This window comes from Hermetia illucens, chromosome 2, assembly GCF_905115235.1.
Source record: "Hermetia illucens chromosome 2, iHerIll2.2.curated.20191125, whole genome shotgun sequence".
NCBI classification, from domain to species: Eukaryota; Metazoa; Arthropoda; class Insecta; order Diptera; family Stratiomyidae; genus Hermetia; species Hermetia illucens.
In genome coordinates this window covers 105,411,568-105,428,897 of record NC_051850.1, presented here as the reverse complement: position 1 = coordinate 105,428,897, position 17,330 = coordinate 105,411,568, and the positions used below count along the sequence as shown (strand labels likewise).

At 40.5% G+C, this 17,330-nt stretch overlaps 1 protein-coding gene across 1 annotated transcript; it reads left to right on the top strand.

Moving 5' to 3' along the window:
* The first annotated feature begins 1,002 nt into the window (after positions 1-1,002).
* LOC119648741 (bifunctional peptidase and arginyl-hydroxylase JMJD5) lies at positions 1,003-16,683 on the top strand. Its single transcript, XM_038050558.1, has 3 exons — positions 1,003-1,302; positions 1,354-1,510; positions 15,887-16,683. The coding sequence occupies exons 1-3, from the start codon at positions 1,039-1,041 to the stop codon at positions 16,660-16,662; spliced, it is 1,197 nt and encodes a 398-aa protein (XP_037906486.1). The 5' UTR covers positions 1,003-1,038; the 3' UTR covers positions 16,663-16,683.
* The last annotated feature ends 647 nt before the right edge of the window (positions 16,684-17,330 follow it).

Below are 17,330 nucleotides of genomic sequence, written 5' to 3'. Positions count from 1 at the left end.
CAAGTTGGCAAGCGCCCCATTTTCACAGGTTCCACCATCTCAGCCGCCGCATATCCAGTCACCTCAGCAGCCAAACCTCCGCCTACTAATCTGCAGCCTTCGGATCTTCGATAAAACGATCACAGCATCACGGCCCCCAAACGGAAAGTTACATTTACACCCCCTTCGACGGACGCGAAAGTCATTGGGGAGGGAGAAGTTGTAGCGCCGCCAACGTTCCCGCTGCCAGCTAAGCGCGCTCGGCGCAAGGAAGCATTGCTACCGCGAGGGATTTTCGCTTGCAAACCTATTCAATCGAAGCGGCCGTGCGGAGTCAGACGCAAATCCTTTCGCTATACTTACGATGTAGTTTTTACGATCTCGTTTTTTGTGGAACTATTATATAATACATTTCTAACATATAAAAAAAGTACTAATTTCTGTTTATTTGCAAACACCAGGAATAAAAAGTGTTTCTCGCTGCATGCGAGGGGGTTCACAGTTTCCACCTTCTCAGGTATTAATGGTGGGTGGCAGGCAGACAGTAAACCGATTTGAACAGCATTTGAGGGGCACTCAATGTCATAGACTTTGAGGAATCACCGACAGTACCAATATTTATAATTTTAATCTCTTTCAACTGCAGTTGCCGTCGGTGTGGAGGTAGCCAAACCGCTGCAAAGCCATGTTTCTGTATAAAACCAGCAGACGTTAAAATGAAAAAAAAAAAAAATGTTTGGATACTTTGAGAATCAGCTTGGGAAATCCTCATAAAATTATTTTAGAGGCTACGAGATCCTCATACAGACAATTAGTTTTAATTTTCATAGTTACCTTAATTAAATAACAGCGTATGGAAATTAAGATCTGCATAATCTTAAGAAATAGCAAAACGTCTTCTCAAAAGAAACTGCCACTACTGAAACCACCACACGTACTTCCGCCATTAAACTTTCCAACAATATGAGAAGGTAATCAATTGACATCAGCTTTTTAGTCAGGACAAGAACATGAGTATTTGTGGAACGTAGTGGAACATATTAGTAAAACGTCAAAACAATGGTTTCAAAGTTGGTTGGACTTTTGCCGAATTTGGAGGAAGCTAAACTTCTAGATTCAACCGATGCGGAGGCGAGTTATGTATGGAAATTAGCATTAGATGTTTTAGGAACTTCAGACGCCACGTCGAAGGATGACTTTGAAGAGGCGTTTTACTTGGTTCAAAGCCTGGCAGACCGAACTTGGGAGCAGATCAACTCCGGGGTCTTCAGTGAAGTGCCAATATCGACGCGGAAAGTCTACGCGCTTTCGTGTTTCTTGAGAGTAAGTCGTTGTCAATAATGTAAAGGCAGTGAGTGAAATGGTTAATGTTAGATTGTCTTCCTGCTGCTAGATAGCGACGACGAAAAGCAACTAGAGGAATGCTTCCGGACCTTGGACAATGCCGTGCTAGTTGGATGCACAACGGACCTGTATGGCAGAGGGAGCGATTTCCTGCAAGAGACGTCCAAGTTCCTTGATGAGAAAGCGGGTAAGACAAAATCATCTCCAGTTGTGTTCATATTCATTGATTTAGAGCAGATTTCAAGGGATTTTCATTTTATTTGTAATCATCATGCCCAGTCTGGGCGTACGGCTATTGATAGTTCCAGACGCTCTGGTCTCACCAGAAGCTCGTCTTTATAGACTTTGCGGGATGGGTCTTTCTCGTTCATTCGGATCGAAGGATCCACCGACCGTAGCCTATTGAGCATGATATTATCCACGACTGTACAGTACCGATATCAAGATGAAAGGTTTTGTCGTTCTTCAGGCGTCGGAATCGATGATCCTTATGTAGAAGTTTCTCCGAAGAATCATCTTTTCAAATGCAGCTAAGGGTTTGCAATTTTCAATAATTTTGATTCCGCTAAAGAACTTTCATTAACTTCAAGGAAGCGGGAAATTTTTAGTTATGTTTTACAATTTGGTTTGCTTCTGTGATTATCAACGTTGCAGCAACCGCTATCCGGCCCAGGCCTGCCTTAGTAAGGAACTCCAGACATCCCGGTTTTGCGCTGAGGTCCACCAATTCGATTGCCATCAAAGCTGCCTGGCGTCCTGGCCTACTAAGTTGCTTCATCTGAAGCCGGCCTGGATCATCCTCACCCATACGGATTAGGCGACCCACCCATCACAACTTATTAAACCGTCTTCTTTTTCTTCAGAATTTGTCCCGTTCACAAGCAGCATAATTCTTGGTTTAACATCTGCATCGCGGATCACTTTTTCCAGGCCAGGTTAAAAAGGACGCATGATAGGGCATCCCCTTGTCTTAGAGCGTTGTTGATGTTGAATGGCTGCTTTTATCTCGTCTCGCACATTTGTCAGGGTTAGCCTAGTCAGTCTTACCAATTTCGTCGGGATACCGAATCCTCTCACGGCCGTGTACAGCTTTACCCTGGTTATGCTATCAAAGGCGTTTTTTCCATCGCTTTCCACACAGAAAATATGATCTGTTTCTGATATGCTCGATGGGCGTATAGCGAAGAGTATCTTACAAATAGTACTTAGCAACATGATACCTCTATAATTGCACTGCGTGACATCCCCATTTTTATGTACGGGACCAATAATGCCTCCTTGAGTCGTCAGGCCGTGATTCACTGCTCTACACCGAACATCACTTGACGAACTACTTGGTCGCCTTCGTATTTAATCAATTGGGCTGTAATTCCATCGGCTCCTGGCGACTTATGGTTCTTCAGTTGGCGGGACCTCTAATTCTCTGATATTTTGGTTGTTGAGCAGTTCATCAAAATACTCAACCCATCGCTCTAATATGCCCATTCTGTCGGAAATCAGATTTGCCTCTTTCCTGTTGATTTTTTAGGCTTCCTTTCTTTGTTTGTAAAGCCACTTATACATTTGATGAAGTTCGAGTCTGCACGGGGTCTCATCTGAAGTGGCAAATTGGTCACGAAACCTTACCAGGGGTATACTGGTACCATGCGAACCGGGAAAGCTCCTGGACTCACATACTTCGGGTGAACTCCTGTTGTATGTGAGGACAGCTTGGTTATTTGCAGTTGGCCCCCCTAGTGGGAGTTTCATGGTGGTTGTGGTTATGCTCAAGCGAGAAGAGACCTTCGGGCCTCGATGTGGTGTTGCGTTTAAACACGCGTGCCGTACTCCATAGTTCGGTAGAGATTTAGGTAATTCTTGCATCCACCAGTATGAATGCTAAGCCATGCAATTGGTATAGACTGGTACCGTTGTTGCTTGTCTCAGCGGGGCTCTGATTGTGGTCACAAAATCAATCCGTGTCTTAAGAGGACCGTATGATTAAGTCTCACGACGGGTGCCTACGTAAAACACCATGGGCTTCACTGTCGCTGTACCTTTTCACAATTCTTCCTATACGGGTTGGTGAGATCATGGTTAAATCCAAGTTGGAGGTAAAATACCTGGGCTTAATAATAGACTCGAAGATCAGGGGATTCAGAGTGCCGTGGACAAGGCTACAGTCAATGTCGAAGGTCCCGTATCCGGTACGCGTAAATGGGGGTTAAGTTGAGCCATTCGGACTACATAATTGAGAAAAAGCGAGGAGACTAAGGAAGTCGCTGCTCACACTACCAGCGCATGCCAGCAATCCTGAATGAATCGAATAGTAGACTCATCAGTGACCTACGACCGTGTTTTAGGCTAAAGCACAGTGAATTTTTACGGAACCAAGCTACTCGCTGGGTACAGATATTTTCACTCGAACCTGTAAAATATCGAGAAATCATGTAAGTACACGATTTTTCTTTTCCGATATTTCGGGAACAACTTGTTCGCTTCTTCAGTGCTGTTACACTTTTTTCTTTTATAGCTGGGAACGATATCGTCAATTTCTTCTTGCCGGAGAGTCAAGTACTCTCAGACACCTTGACACGTTACACTCAAGATAGATAGGAGAGATGGTCGGGTAGCTGATACTTTCTGAGCTACTGTTTCCAAATTATAGTACAGACTTCGCACAATGTTATATGCCAAACGGTTTCACATTAGTGTCCTAGAATCAACAGAGGGTTGTTTTAGTTGGTAGCCTGCCTCAGATCAAGACGCATTCAGTGCGTAGTTGCGGTTTAACTCTTTACCCTGAAATACCATTGCATAATGTACCAAAAGCATTTGCTTCGGAACTTCGATCTCGTTTTGAGCCATCGGTTTAGAAATCCTCAGTATATATTCTGCTGCGCATTGGTTTGGCTCAATTTTTATACCTTCTAACAATTTAAAAGATATATGGAGATCTGAGAATCAGAAGGCATTTCAACAACTGGATTTTGCCCTTCCCACTTCTCTTCCAATGCGCTGTTTCTCCATATAGTCTATGCGTTGCTCTCCCTGACTATAGTCGAAAAGCCTACGACCCCTATTCCGAAACCGGACCCGAGAGTGACCAACCTAAGGACAGGCACTACATATAAAGGCCCGCATCAAAGCGACGATGCCTTTCAACCCACCATGCGAAAATATATTGCTCCTTCCCTGATTGTGGTAAACACTTTAAGCATTGATGCGGTGGTTTTCAACTGCAGAGCTATGAGGATCGTAAGTGGAAACCAGTACGAATCAAGAATAGATCTTACTAGCCAGAATGTTACCGGGCAGGACTTTTAGGACTGGAGCACAGGGGGATATCGATTATGAAGCACGCTTGTTCTTTCTTGATAAGCAGAACTAGATCGGGTCTATTGTAATTAGCACTGTGGTCAGTGGCAATGGTGTGATCTTGTGGGATCACTATGATAGCTTGACCCGATCATGTTCCAAGAGTATACTTATAATAAAGATTGTAGTTTTCCACTAAGTTATATTTCATCGCAAGGTTTTCATGGAGAATTTCGCAGACGAAGTTATGACGACTGGTGTACTCAGTTCTGCTCAACATCCCGCACGCAGATGTTTGTGATGTATGGTTTCCTATTCACACTTGCATAACCTGCAACTGGAGTTGCTTTCTTAGCAGTGAAGCATGCTGAATTGAAGTAACGAATGCTTCGGTTTAGTACACGGTTTGTCAACCATTTGTTGGAGGCTTCGACGTCAATGCGAGGCAACAATAAATCCATTATATGACTTCCGAGAATGAGTTTTCCTTTCCCATATCTACCTCTTGTTGGTCTGAAGTTACATTTGACAAGGGATCTCATTCTCCGTTTTTCGAGTTCCAAAGAGAGAATTTATTATGTGCCATAACGGTAGCCTCAAACAAAAACTCACGAAGAGAATACATTTGATTGTAGTATTTCACTCTGATGACGTGGGATAGTGACCCCCAAATTTTCGGCAGAATAACTCTATCGTGTATGTTGTTGTTTGCAAGAACTACTCTTACTCGTCTATTGACAGATTCTAAATCGGCATTACTCTACTGTATTAAACCGGATAACTGAGTGGTTAGAGCACAAGACTGTCGTACGGAAGGTCGCGGTTCAAATCTCAGTGATGGCAGTGGAATTTGTATCGTGATTTAACGTCGGATACAAGTCGTCTCAGCTGTGGGTGAGTACCTGAGTCAAATCAGGGTAATAATCTCGGGCGAGCGCAATGCTGACCTTTGCTTCCTATAGAATACTGTAGTGTACAGATACGGTCTTGAATGAAGTGCTCTAACACACTTCAAGGTCCTGATCCAATATGGATTGTTGCCAACGATTATCATTATTATTATTAAACCGAACGTATATAAAAAAACGAGAATGCTAATTGTCATGATTTTATTTTTTCGGAACAGCTCTGTTTTCAGGACAAGATCCAGATGCCATTCAAATTCCTCTAGCAGGTGTTCTTGCTTGCAATATGCCAATTTGTAGACGTCGTCCGTATCCATACCCTCAATTTGGATGTTATTTTGGCTGTATCCTTCCTTGTCGGTGTGTTTTCCCCGAACTATTTTTTTATACGACATTTATCCAAACTCAACTACATGCCAATATCCCTGCTGAACTGGATGGTGATATCCAGCAAGGAGCGAAGTTGATTCTTGTCTCTGGCAAACAATTTGATGTCGTCAATATACATAAAGCGACTTTATACATTTCGACAATATGCCTTGTTTGATTTGGAACCCGTATTTGCTTTCGTGGAGAAGATGGGATTACGGGTCCAAAGCCAAACAAAACCGCAGCTTAGTCACTTTGGAAGATGCCAGGCATGATTGGTATCTCTCCTGATGTTTGTTAGGTAGTGCTGCGACATTGATATCGACATTTTTGAAACCTATATATATTACTGTTTTGCTTGGGATATCTTTCTTTATTTTTAATCAGACAGCTGAAAGAAGGGAACATTAAACGTGATGTCGTTGTTCCTGTTATTACAGATGGAGGGAGTATTATGATAACGATATAATGCTTTGCCCATCTACAACCTTTTAGCTCAAAAATTGTATCGAATTTCTCCCTGAACTAAGACTTTTATTGGAACAAATTAAGAACAGAGTTATGGAACATGGTTTAGAAGCAACAGTGATGAGATGGAAGTGATGAGTTCAGAAAGAGGGCTGTCAATGCAACTCAAAAACTTTAATTCCATCTGTTTCCACAACATGGAATGGAATTCCATTTATTGTATGGTCGAACGGCTTTTGGTTCTTCGGGAAATCAAAAGTAGCATTATAAATTTCAATTCGTCAACGCTGCCTATGAAAACAGCAACAGGTGTTAAATTTCTTCAGGAATTTGCATTACTCTTCGAGCCAATTTAATCTGCTACTAAGCCAGCATGTGGTGAGAAATGGGAAGACCATCATAAATTGGTTCAAGTAGCTTGGAAATCTCGAGCCGGAGTAGATACCCCGAATCCGATGCCACCCGAATTTTCGACTCCATGTTTGAAGTACGCGCTGAAATCGTAAAAAAATCCCATAGATCTTCGATTGCGGTATAGCGACATTAGTTCCGTGCAAACGAGGTTGTCCCATGAACAGCATATTGCAAACTGCAAACAAGTTGCCTCTTGAGAGAAACACAGTATTGTTTTCATTACCTTCCTTTCTGTTCAGGTGCAAGCTTGATGATGATTAATATCGATATTTTGGAAAATCGGTGTATTTGCTCTATGGTTTTATCGACATCAATGTCTTCTAATCCAAACATCGATATTTGCTAATATCGATATTTTTTGACGATGTCGCAGCACTATTATGAGGACACCGATAGCGTCATGTTCCTATTCTTCATTACTGTTCTCAGGAAAAGAACGACGTTCAGTTTAATGTTGTAGAATTAACCACATATTAAGATGTTTTGTGATGTTCGCGCAAAGAACTGAAGTGAAAACCTTGCAAATGGTGGAAAGACAAGTAATTGGTCGATATTTTAAAGGGCAGGAGCAGGTTCCTTGGTAATAAGAAAAGATCCTCTGGTGCAAAAATGGTGGAATCAAGTTCGTATCAGTAATCATCTGATCATAATGAATTGCAAATATCCTATGAGTGCTTCTGAACCGTTTCAGCTAGCACTTGTGAATCTCATCAACTCCTGGTGCCTTCCAAATACCTGCCTTTTCAAGGACTATTCCAATGTCAGTTTCAGTTATATCTGTCGTGGTAATTTCGGCGAGGGCCAGCCTGTTGCAATACATTTTGATGACAAGGATCAACATCAGTGTTTAGTGTCAGTTTAGTTAAATTTACTGAAAGCGCATGCCTGAAGGACCAAATAGATCAAATTAACAGCGCGTTGTGTATTTCTGCACACCCAATAGCCAGAACAATTACGCCATTTGCACATTCTTGCGCAGCTCTTGCAATTCGAACGACAGTGAGTCGATCAGCATACTCTGGACAAGTGATGAGAGGAGCCTTTCGTTGCTTCCGTTATCAGGTAGCGATCTGCCTCAGTACATAGTTTGTCTGCATTAGCATAACATCGATCCACGTAACTAGATCATCAACACTATGCTTTGTGGAAAAGGCGCACAGTCAAAAGTCCAATCGGGTATTAGCTTTTCAAAGCTCTCTCTCTCAATGATTTTTCCACGCTGGTAAGCATGTTCGTTTTCATCTGGCGGATACGACCTTATCGCCTTCTCGTGAATGGTGCGCTGGAACAGCCGCTGCAGACATTCCAGCGAAAAATAATGATAAGCTGATTTGTCGGAATCTTTGGCTTGTGTATTTAGTCATCCTTCCTAGGTTTGAAGATTTGTTAGCACTGATGAAGGGAACAAGTGGTTTCCGAAATATCTACCCCAAAGAAAAAGAAACAGGTTTTTTTATTTTTTCAAACTATCTTAACTGTTTGCAAAGGGGTATGCAAAGGAAAACTCCAGAAAGGTATTTCCTAGAGGTTCCTCTTTGTGCTCTATATCCTCCTTTAGCATCGCTGCATAAGCGCAATTCATGCTTTGATATGCTTAGAAGAAAGAAAAGCAGCTCTTGCCTTCTCAATGGGTACCACTGTTCTCCCAATATTCCAAACTGTATTGCTACACTTTCTTGTTGAGGGATTTGCAGAAACCACTAATTCTCACTCTCCTACTTCTATCATCGGTCCTTCCAGGTGCACTGCACTGGTGCAAGTCTGAAGTTCCATCTGTTTTTCCAAGAGAGTCCGACTTATCCCTTTTAGATACTCGATCAACCTTGAAATCTCTCTTTCGCCTTTCAGTTTCTCATAGTATGTTCTAAAGGGGTCTCTCTTCGAACATTTTACGAGACTGGAATTTGCTGAAGCTTAACTAAATTCAGTCTTACTGGTTTGACAAACGTGATTCAGAAGTCGTCTGATTGATTTCCTGAGTTATTAGTTCCAGTAGGCAACTGTTTTACCGGGTTTGCTCTTCAAGGCCGTCTAAAAGTGTGCGATTCAAAGTTCTCACTGGAGCCTTTATCGCCGAAGCAGTCCTTAATCGCCTGGCGACCTACACTTAATTGCCAAAAAGCTCATTGAACTTTGCTTAATCCATTGTCCTAGGATTGCGGCTTTGTATTACAGTCTCTTCGCCTGAAATAGTCAGGTTAAATTCTAAGTAACAGTAATCGTCTGGCACTCGCCAGTTTGTCAACAATTCTAACATTTTTTGAATACAAATTGTTGGGACAATTATTTTACTTTTCCTTGGCCCGACGAACGATGGGGCACACCCCACGTTCGCAGTCACGAGATCAGTTGAAGAGATGAATCAAATAGCTTCTCCCCTCTAGGATTGGATTTGCTACTTCCCCAACAAAAATGTTGAACGTTCGCATCACAATCTATCAAAAGTTTGACACCATTTGTTTTCACATACATTACCAAATTCCTCAGTTCTTGCGTCGGTGGAGGACATAGAGAATCATTTGACTAACCTTTATGTTTTTAAACAGGAATGTAATCTTATACCGTGGTACCTTGTTCTACCGTGTTCATTTTAACATATCAGTATATCAGTGTTGTGCTTTTAATTGCCGAAATTTAGAATGTCTTTATTGGATCGATGCCTCGTTGCACTTCCAGCCAGGCCATCAACGGGTCAGCTGCTTATAAAGCTTGTTCACTCAAAGCTCTTTCCAATTTTCTTCATTTCCCACGTTAGTTTCTTTTATGTTGGAAAATGGTTTCCACAATAACCTCAGCACTTAATCTCTGAAAAGCCGGTTCGTTGTTATCTACGTCAGCCCAACGATAAAGGTTGTCCTCAGTCACTCCAATGATTTCTCAAACAAATTTCAAATCCTCTGGTTTAATATGTCTAGCTAGTATTTTTAATGTAGTTTCTATAGTAAGAGGCTCTAATTCTAGACGATTCCAACAATTATTTACAGTATCTTTAGAGATGCTATTCCAGGTCAAACTGCTTTTAATGTTATTTTTTTCAAAATTAAATGAACATCATCTTCAGAAGATTGAAATAATAAAAACAGCTTCCTCGTGCAATGAAATTTAAACGCTCGAAATATGTCTTAATCTGAAGCCTGAATGAGAGCAGTTGTGTTTTTTGGTAGATACAAATCATTTATGTTGTCATTGCTCGAAACTAACGTATCAGCGTATCGTAACACTTTTCAAATCCGTTTTATTTGAAGCTGATCATCAATGTAATGGTTAGTAATTATAACATTGTTCACAATTTGAACAAACTCACCTAAGTTCTCGACATTACCATGCCGTTTTATTATCTAAATTTTAGGGTGCGATAAAAGTTTTCAGCCTGTATTTTGAGGATCCGACCTGACAACGGGATAACCTCACTTCTTTTTTGTACAAACCCAGTATAAAGACACTTGTCAACATCGGTATTTTTACTAAGACTAGCTTGTTAACGTTTTGTGTGAAACAAAACCTTATTAGAATCGAGTCGGTGTCTGTCTGTCTGTCACAGCCGATTTATTCGAAAACGGCTTGACCGATTGTTACGAAAATTGGTAAGAGTGTGTGATCTGTTTACATGCAGCAAGTGGCGCCATTTTGTGTTAAATTTAAGGGGGCTCCCCATACATATGAATGGAGGGTGCAACATTTTTTTTCATAAAATGTCGCCATGTAGGCCAAATGAAAGGTCTCAATTAGTACTTTTCGAAACTGGGTCCATATTTGATATTGGGTGAAACATAGGGGAGTGAGGGCTCAAAATATGACCCACAAAAAGTGTAACAGGTGTCGTTCTCAGAACCTATCTAACCGAAAAATACATCCGGTTCCGATATCGGCACAAAAAAAATTAATAATAGTATATTTCTACATTTTAGAAATTTGCCCGGCAACCCCTCTTATGTTCATCCCAGAAGTACAAAATGGCATGGGTGTAATGAAGAACTTAATGCACAATTTGGTCAAGTTTGAAGAAAATCCAACCATTATTAACAAAGTTATAGGGGGTACCTGTATGACTTTATCACACATATCAATTCGCCAATACCACAACGAAAAGAGTTCTTATGAATGTGGTCAAAAGAATTATTTTGTTTTAGCTTTTTAGTCATTTGTATATGAATATCAATTACCCCAAATAGACATGTGTGTATATAGGTATATGTATATACGTGCTAATGAAGTGGTAGTGTCTAATTATTAGGCAGTTTGTTTGTTGAGGGTGAGTATAATATTGGCTGTAATATCTACGTATGTTTTGTAGTTTGGAAAAATATGAAGGAATATGTTGGATTTGTAGCTTATACGTATAGAAGAATGTGCGTTGAAGTTTCTTACATTAAATGAACACAAAACCTTTATTCCCCAAGCGCGAGCTTCCGGTATTCCGACTTGTTTTCTTTATAGATCCGATTGCTCATCTAAGCTGTCCACAAAGCTTTTCAATTTTTACTCTTGCGCCACCCATCCTCTGATTGTCCTTTCAGGAATCTCGGTTTCTAGCAATATTTTTCCTCTAGAATTAATGTATATGCATATATTATACCAGGATATCCACCTTTGAGTATTACTGGCATTCAAAGTTTTAGAATTTTCACTGAAGCGACACCTTGACCTATTATAACTTCAGGAATAGTATGATTTCCATCAGGTGGTAGGATCATGCTCTATGCACAATATTGCCAAATTTCATGATTCTAGGATGGGCTTAAAAAATTATATTCTATTATTGACTTGACTGAGACCAGTTTTGAAAAATAATAATGAAGACCTTTCATTTGATATCCAACATGACTATATTTGGTGAAAAAAAAATTTACACCCCGTTTTTGCATGTATCATCATACACCGAGTGTTCTTAATTCCCACCAAATTTGGTGTCAATAGATGTAACCGTTTTCGATAAAAATACGTGTGACAGATAGTAAACCAATTTAATAAGGTTTTGTGTAAAAAGAATCCCAGAGGTTAGGGTACTCGGAAATAAATTTCGTGGAACACTCGTACTCTGAAACCGTGGTACATCGAGCCGCGTTATAACCGGGGAGCAGTGTATATAATGAAAAATCACCGCTGTTTGTTGTCCCATCGGGGTCACCAGTTGGTGCCCACCTTCCTGGATTCCGCTTCGTTGTATCCTATTTTTTTTATATTGCCACACCAGGTGGTGTAACAACGCCCATGTCTTCATTTGCATTTACCTTCTATTGCAGTCCCTTCCTTCGTTGACCGCTAGGAGTCTTCCCAGGGTCGCGGTGCTTGGTCCGCATGGATATATTTTTTCATACTAGTATTCGATCACTTGTGTTCATATTACCTCCTTTCCTCCGCTTTTTAAGGTTAACCTTAACATTAACCTTATTAAAATCGGTTCAATGTCTGTCTGTCTGTCACAGGCACTTTTCTTAGAAACGGCTATACCGATTGATACGAAATTTGGTGAGAAGGTGGGACCTGTGGACCGCCAGACATGCACTGAGTGATATCCTCCTACGTTGAGATTTAGGGGGGGTCCCCATACATGTAAAAGGGGGGTGTAAAATTTTTTTTCACCAAATGTAGTCATGTGGGGTATCAGATGAAAGGTCTTAATTAGCCGGTCTTAGTTTTGAAATTTGTTAGAAAGGCGGGGAGTGGCAGAGGTGGAAAGTGATGATTTCTTTAACGGACCCATTCTCAGAAACTACCCAACCGAAATATCTGAAAAAAATCATGAAGTTGCCTCTGCGTGGTGCCCAGGCTTCAAAATACTCTCCATATCTATTGAAATTAAGTTAATAATAGTACGTTACCATATTTACGGGAAAATTGAGTAAAACCCCCCTTAAATTTATCTCAGAGTTATAAAAGCTGGTAGTAGCATAAAATATAATATGAAACATATCTCCAAGTTTGATCAAAATCATACTATTAGTAACAAAGTTACAGTAGCTCAAATTTGTCTTTACCGTGTAAATTTACAACCCGAAGTACTAAATCGGATATGTTAAATGCATATTCTTAACAGGCTACGTACAAATGGGATAGTTCTACACTCAAATATACTCACACAAGAAGCAAACAAAACCTTTCATTCCTGAAGCGTCCAGCTTCCGGTTTCCCGACTTGTTTGGTAGTGGAGGAGAAGGTTGTTGCAGGCAAAATTTAGCCAAAAGTCCCCGCTCCTTATTGGCTGAAGAGTTGCTATACTTTGCTTGTAGCTGACCGCGTCAAAGTGCAGATTTCCCATTGAAGTCGAGAGCAAGTCTTCAACAGATTTCTTCGTGAAGAAACATTAACCTTGTGAGGCATCCAAATGATTGTTAAAAGCCACAGGTGGATTCGAAGTCTGTAATTTTTTACCATTGGAAAAGCCACCATATTCTTGTTTTAAACACTCTTAGTCTCTTAGTGTAGGAGGTTACCCCACTACAATGAGGGCAACAGCATAGTGGCCAGTCTAGCTTTGTGTTTGAACCATGTTTGAGTGACAAAAGGGTCAGTTAGTATATTCTGAATCCGCAATTCGTGTGAAATTCACAAATTTTCCCTCAGAGCAGAGGTAATCCAATTTCTCTAAGAATTTATTTCGATGCAGCACCTGACATTTTGCACCGTCATATGTTGCTGTGATAATAGTTATCAGTTTCTCGGGAGTAGATCATTCTAGATACACCTCCTGTTGCCGGAAGCATTTCGAATTCGATGGAGATCATTTGAAGCGGGGATCTCAACTTTCTCTATGCGACAAACAAATACGAAACTGTTGGAATATGGCCATCTCTTCATCGGCTTTAAGGTAGCATAGCATAAAATTGTTGGCAGCCATGTGAGAATTCGGTATTCCGACTAAATTGATAAGAGGGACTAGGCTGATCTTAATCAATATGCGAGGTTAGAGAAAAGCAGCAGATCACTCTCACGGCATCTTACCTGCAAGAAAGATTTTAGGTGTTAGAATCGTCAAAAATCTGAAGGAAGTTTTGGAATGAAAGGGAAATGGAAATTCCTGTATTTTTTCGGATAGCTGATTATAGCTCGTTAATTGGAAAACCACAACCCCATCAGAAAGCACATAGGGAAGCAGAACACTGGGGGTGAAATAGGCAAGGATAATCAGCTGTTTAGGGAAATTGTTTTCCGTTGAGTAGAAAATTTAAATTGATTAATTCGATTACTTTCCATTTGTCCGCAAACTATTTTGGTCGGAGTCGTTGAAACATTTCAATAAACATATTTTGATTCCATTCTATAAGACATAATTGGTTAGATTTATCTTTGGGTGTTGGAAGATTCAATGATCATTTTTCCGAGAGGCTGTAATCGGCCCCTAAGACAAGCGAATATCCTAACATCCATCCTTTTTAACCTGGTCCTGGAAAAAGTTGTTCGTGAGCTGGTGTTAATACGAAAAGCACCATACTCTTCCACCAAATTATCGGTCTATGCTGACGATATGGACATTATAGAAGATCAACTCGAGCTGCCTTCGTCTAGATCAAGCAAGCGGCGCGAGATCTTGGGCTGCACGTAAATGAAGGCAAAACAAAATATATGATGGCAACGTCAGCAACAAAAATGAAGGAAATGACACTGGTTAGCACTGGTTAACTGAAAACTGTGAGTGAGAAAGACCTAGCCCGGAAAGTCTAGAAAGGCAATATCCATGGCAGACAAAAAAGACGTAGCAGGTCTTGCCTTAGATGGAGCGATGGTATAGGCCAGGGTGGCAGACGGCTTTTTGGGGTTTCGAATTGAGGCACCTCGCCGCACAATCGAGATGTCTTGAGTTCCTTACTTACTAAGGCAAGCTTAGACCGGATACTAGTTGTTGCGGTTTTGATGATGATGACGCCGATCTAAACTTCTTAACCACTAAAGGACTTACTGCAAGTCAGGGAAGCATCTGCGCCATGATTAATTTCCTTCTTGTTACAGCGTACCCTAAGCTGCATTTCACGGGATTTGACATAATATCGAGTTTCAGGCGTATCACGTTATTCCTCCCCCCTATCGGGGCGATCAGCGAAGCAAGTGGCCGACGGTTTCAGTAGCACCAAAAAAGAGAACTGTGATGACGGCCCAGTGCTCATTTTGATTGTAACATCTGTCATCCGTGACATAGTTTTCGTACTGGCGGGTGATAACTGGATCATGACAGCGGTCAACATTAATCGGGGGGATCGCAATACTCTGAGTCTTTGAGTAGGCGTGGACGTAACACGCATGCCGATGTTAACGCCTTTCCTTTTACTCACATTCAGAAGAAAATGTCCAATCTTCTGCCAGTTTGTTGAAGTTGAATTGGCCTTGTGGTAGACTTTGCGCTCAAATAACGTGATCAGATCGAAGTTCGCTCATTACGATTGCATTGTCTCCTTTAAAAAGTGTTAAACTCATTTAACAACACACATTATACATTTATTATTGTTCCTATAATAATAGATACATTATATTATTTATTGTCATAACATGAATAATGTCTTTTCATAATAGTACGAGTCATTTGTTCTGTAGGTCACTCGATGTTCCCACGAAATCCAATATGTTCCTGACCATGTTACACTCTTGCTTTACGAACATGTAATAGAACACCATCTAGCACGCGCTGCATATGAATTACCCAGGTATTTCACATTTTGAACTTATGGACAGGTCACTACGTTTAGTTTATAGTATGTCACTGTTTGTGCGCTTTAAAGTGTGTAACTGTGTGTGGAACACATGACCCGGCTAGTCAGTTTATTGAAATCCATGGGAACATCGACTAGCAGCGAATTGATTCTTAAGTATATATGGAGTAACTTAGAATAAGAAAAAGCAGTTGAATAAAACTTAAAGTAATAACTCCTCTTTTATTATCCTCCTGGGCTCATCCTTAATGGCAATCGTCCTCTACTAACATTGAAGACATTGCCTCTACTTAACTTGCCTTATTAGGTACCAACAAGAAGCCTCTTTTAAACTGCATTCATTTCACAATACGAAGAAACAAAATATATCCTTGCTATTATGCTAATAATATTACTCTTAAATTTGTATCGTAAGTCGATACCAGATTAAATAAATTTTAATAAAATTTGTTTTTCTTAAACTTTCAGGTAGATTCAACGATGTTCACTTCGAGGTGATTGTACCGTTAGAATACAAAGAATGCGAATGTGATATTGATTGCCTAGACTGTCCTACCATAGAAGCTTTCAATGCCGACTACTTCAAACCAAAGAAACCTGTGTTACTAAAGAACACTATCAAACATTGGCCAGCAATGCAAAAATGGCGAGACCCTAACTATCTTCTAAAAGCTGCAGGAAACAGATTCGTACCAATCGAAATTGGATCTAACTACACCACTGATAACTGGAGCCAAGAAATGTCGAAATTCAAAGAATTTTTCGTTCGCCAATTTGGGTCTGAAAAAGATTCAAACGAGATAGAATATCTGGCCCAGCACGAACTTTTTGACCAAATTCCAACGCTGAAAGATGATATACGAATTCCTGATTATTGCTGCTTAGGAAAGAACGAGCCTCACGAAATCGATATAAAAGCATGGCTAGGACCTAAAGGGACAGTGTCACCAATGCATCAGGATCCCAAACACAACGTCTTGTGTCAAGTTTTTGGTAGCAAAAAAGTAATTTTAGCATCCGTTGCAGATTCAGAATTTTTGTATGCGCATCCAAGTAAGATGTTGGAAAATACATCCGAGCTCGATGCCGAGAATATCGATTTTGAAAAATATCCACTAGCGAAAAATGCAAAGTTCTATCATTTGAAATTGCAAGAAGGAGATGCACTTTATATCCCACCAAAGTGGTGGCATTTCATTAGATCATTGAATAAAAGTTTTTCTGTAAGCTTTTGGTGGGAATAAATCCAGTTTTAAAACGTTAAACTTCAATAGCTGACTTCTCGTTCATTGATTATTAAAAGGTCCTTAAATTTTTGTAATTATTCCGATTCTTTCGAGGATACACTTTAAATAATCCTTTCAAGGCATTGGCCGCCGAAATCAGTGCTAACAGTTTCGTCCCTTTTCTTAGAATTTTTCCTATTTACACAGATATCAGTTTTTACAATTTCGATTTTTTGTAATATTTTCAGCCTCACACCTTGTGCACCAATTTTCTACCAAATTTGCTCGAAACAGTTGTCGATGAGGCTCTATAGCCCATTTCGGACTCCCAATCATTTCGATCCATCGATTGCGTCCTCCCATTTTGAAATCCGAGCAGTGATGCGCTGTCGTCTTCAATAGAATAGGCCAAGCGATTTCGCGGTTTTCCTACCGGTCATCGTAGTTCTGTCCTCCCTTCGAATACCCTTTTAGGGTAACTAAATGTCGTCCCTACGTTGAACATTGCAACTCCGAAGTTTTATTAATTTGGAGACTTGGGGGCCATCAGATATTTGTATTTGATTCGCCATTGGGGTCCTCTCGTTTAGCTCCTATTATTCTCCTTAGGATGCTTCTTTCCAATATATTGACCAGTTTTCTGAAAGTTTGTGTTAAGATCCATGTTTCATATCCGTCCCATATTA

Bases quoted from the DNA above. Each gene is read 5' to 3' on its own strand.
- LOC119648741 (XM_038050558.1), top strand. From the start codon at position 1,039: ATGGTTTCAAAGTTGGTTGGACTTTTGCCGAATTTGGAGGAAGCTAAA. The intron at 1,303-1,353 runs GTAAGTCGTTGT...GGTTAATGTTAG, and splicing joins CGCTTTCGTGTTTCTTGAGA to ATTGTCTTCCTGCTGCTAGA. The intron at 1,511-15,886 runs GTAAGACAAAAT...TTAAACTTTCAG, and splicing joins GTTCCTTGATGAGAAAGCGG to GTAGATTCAACGATGTTCAC.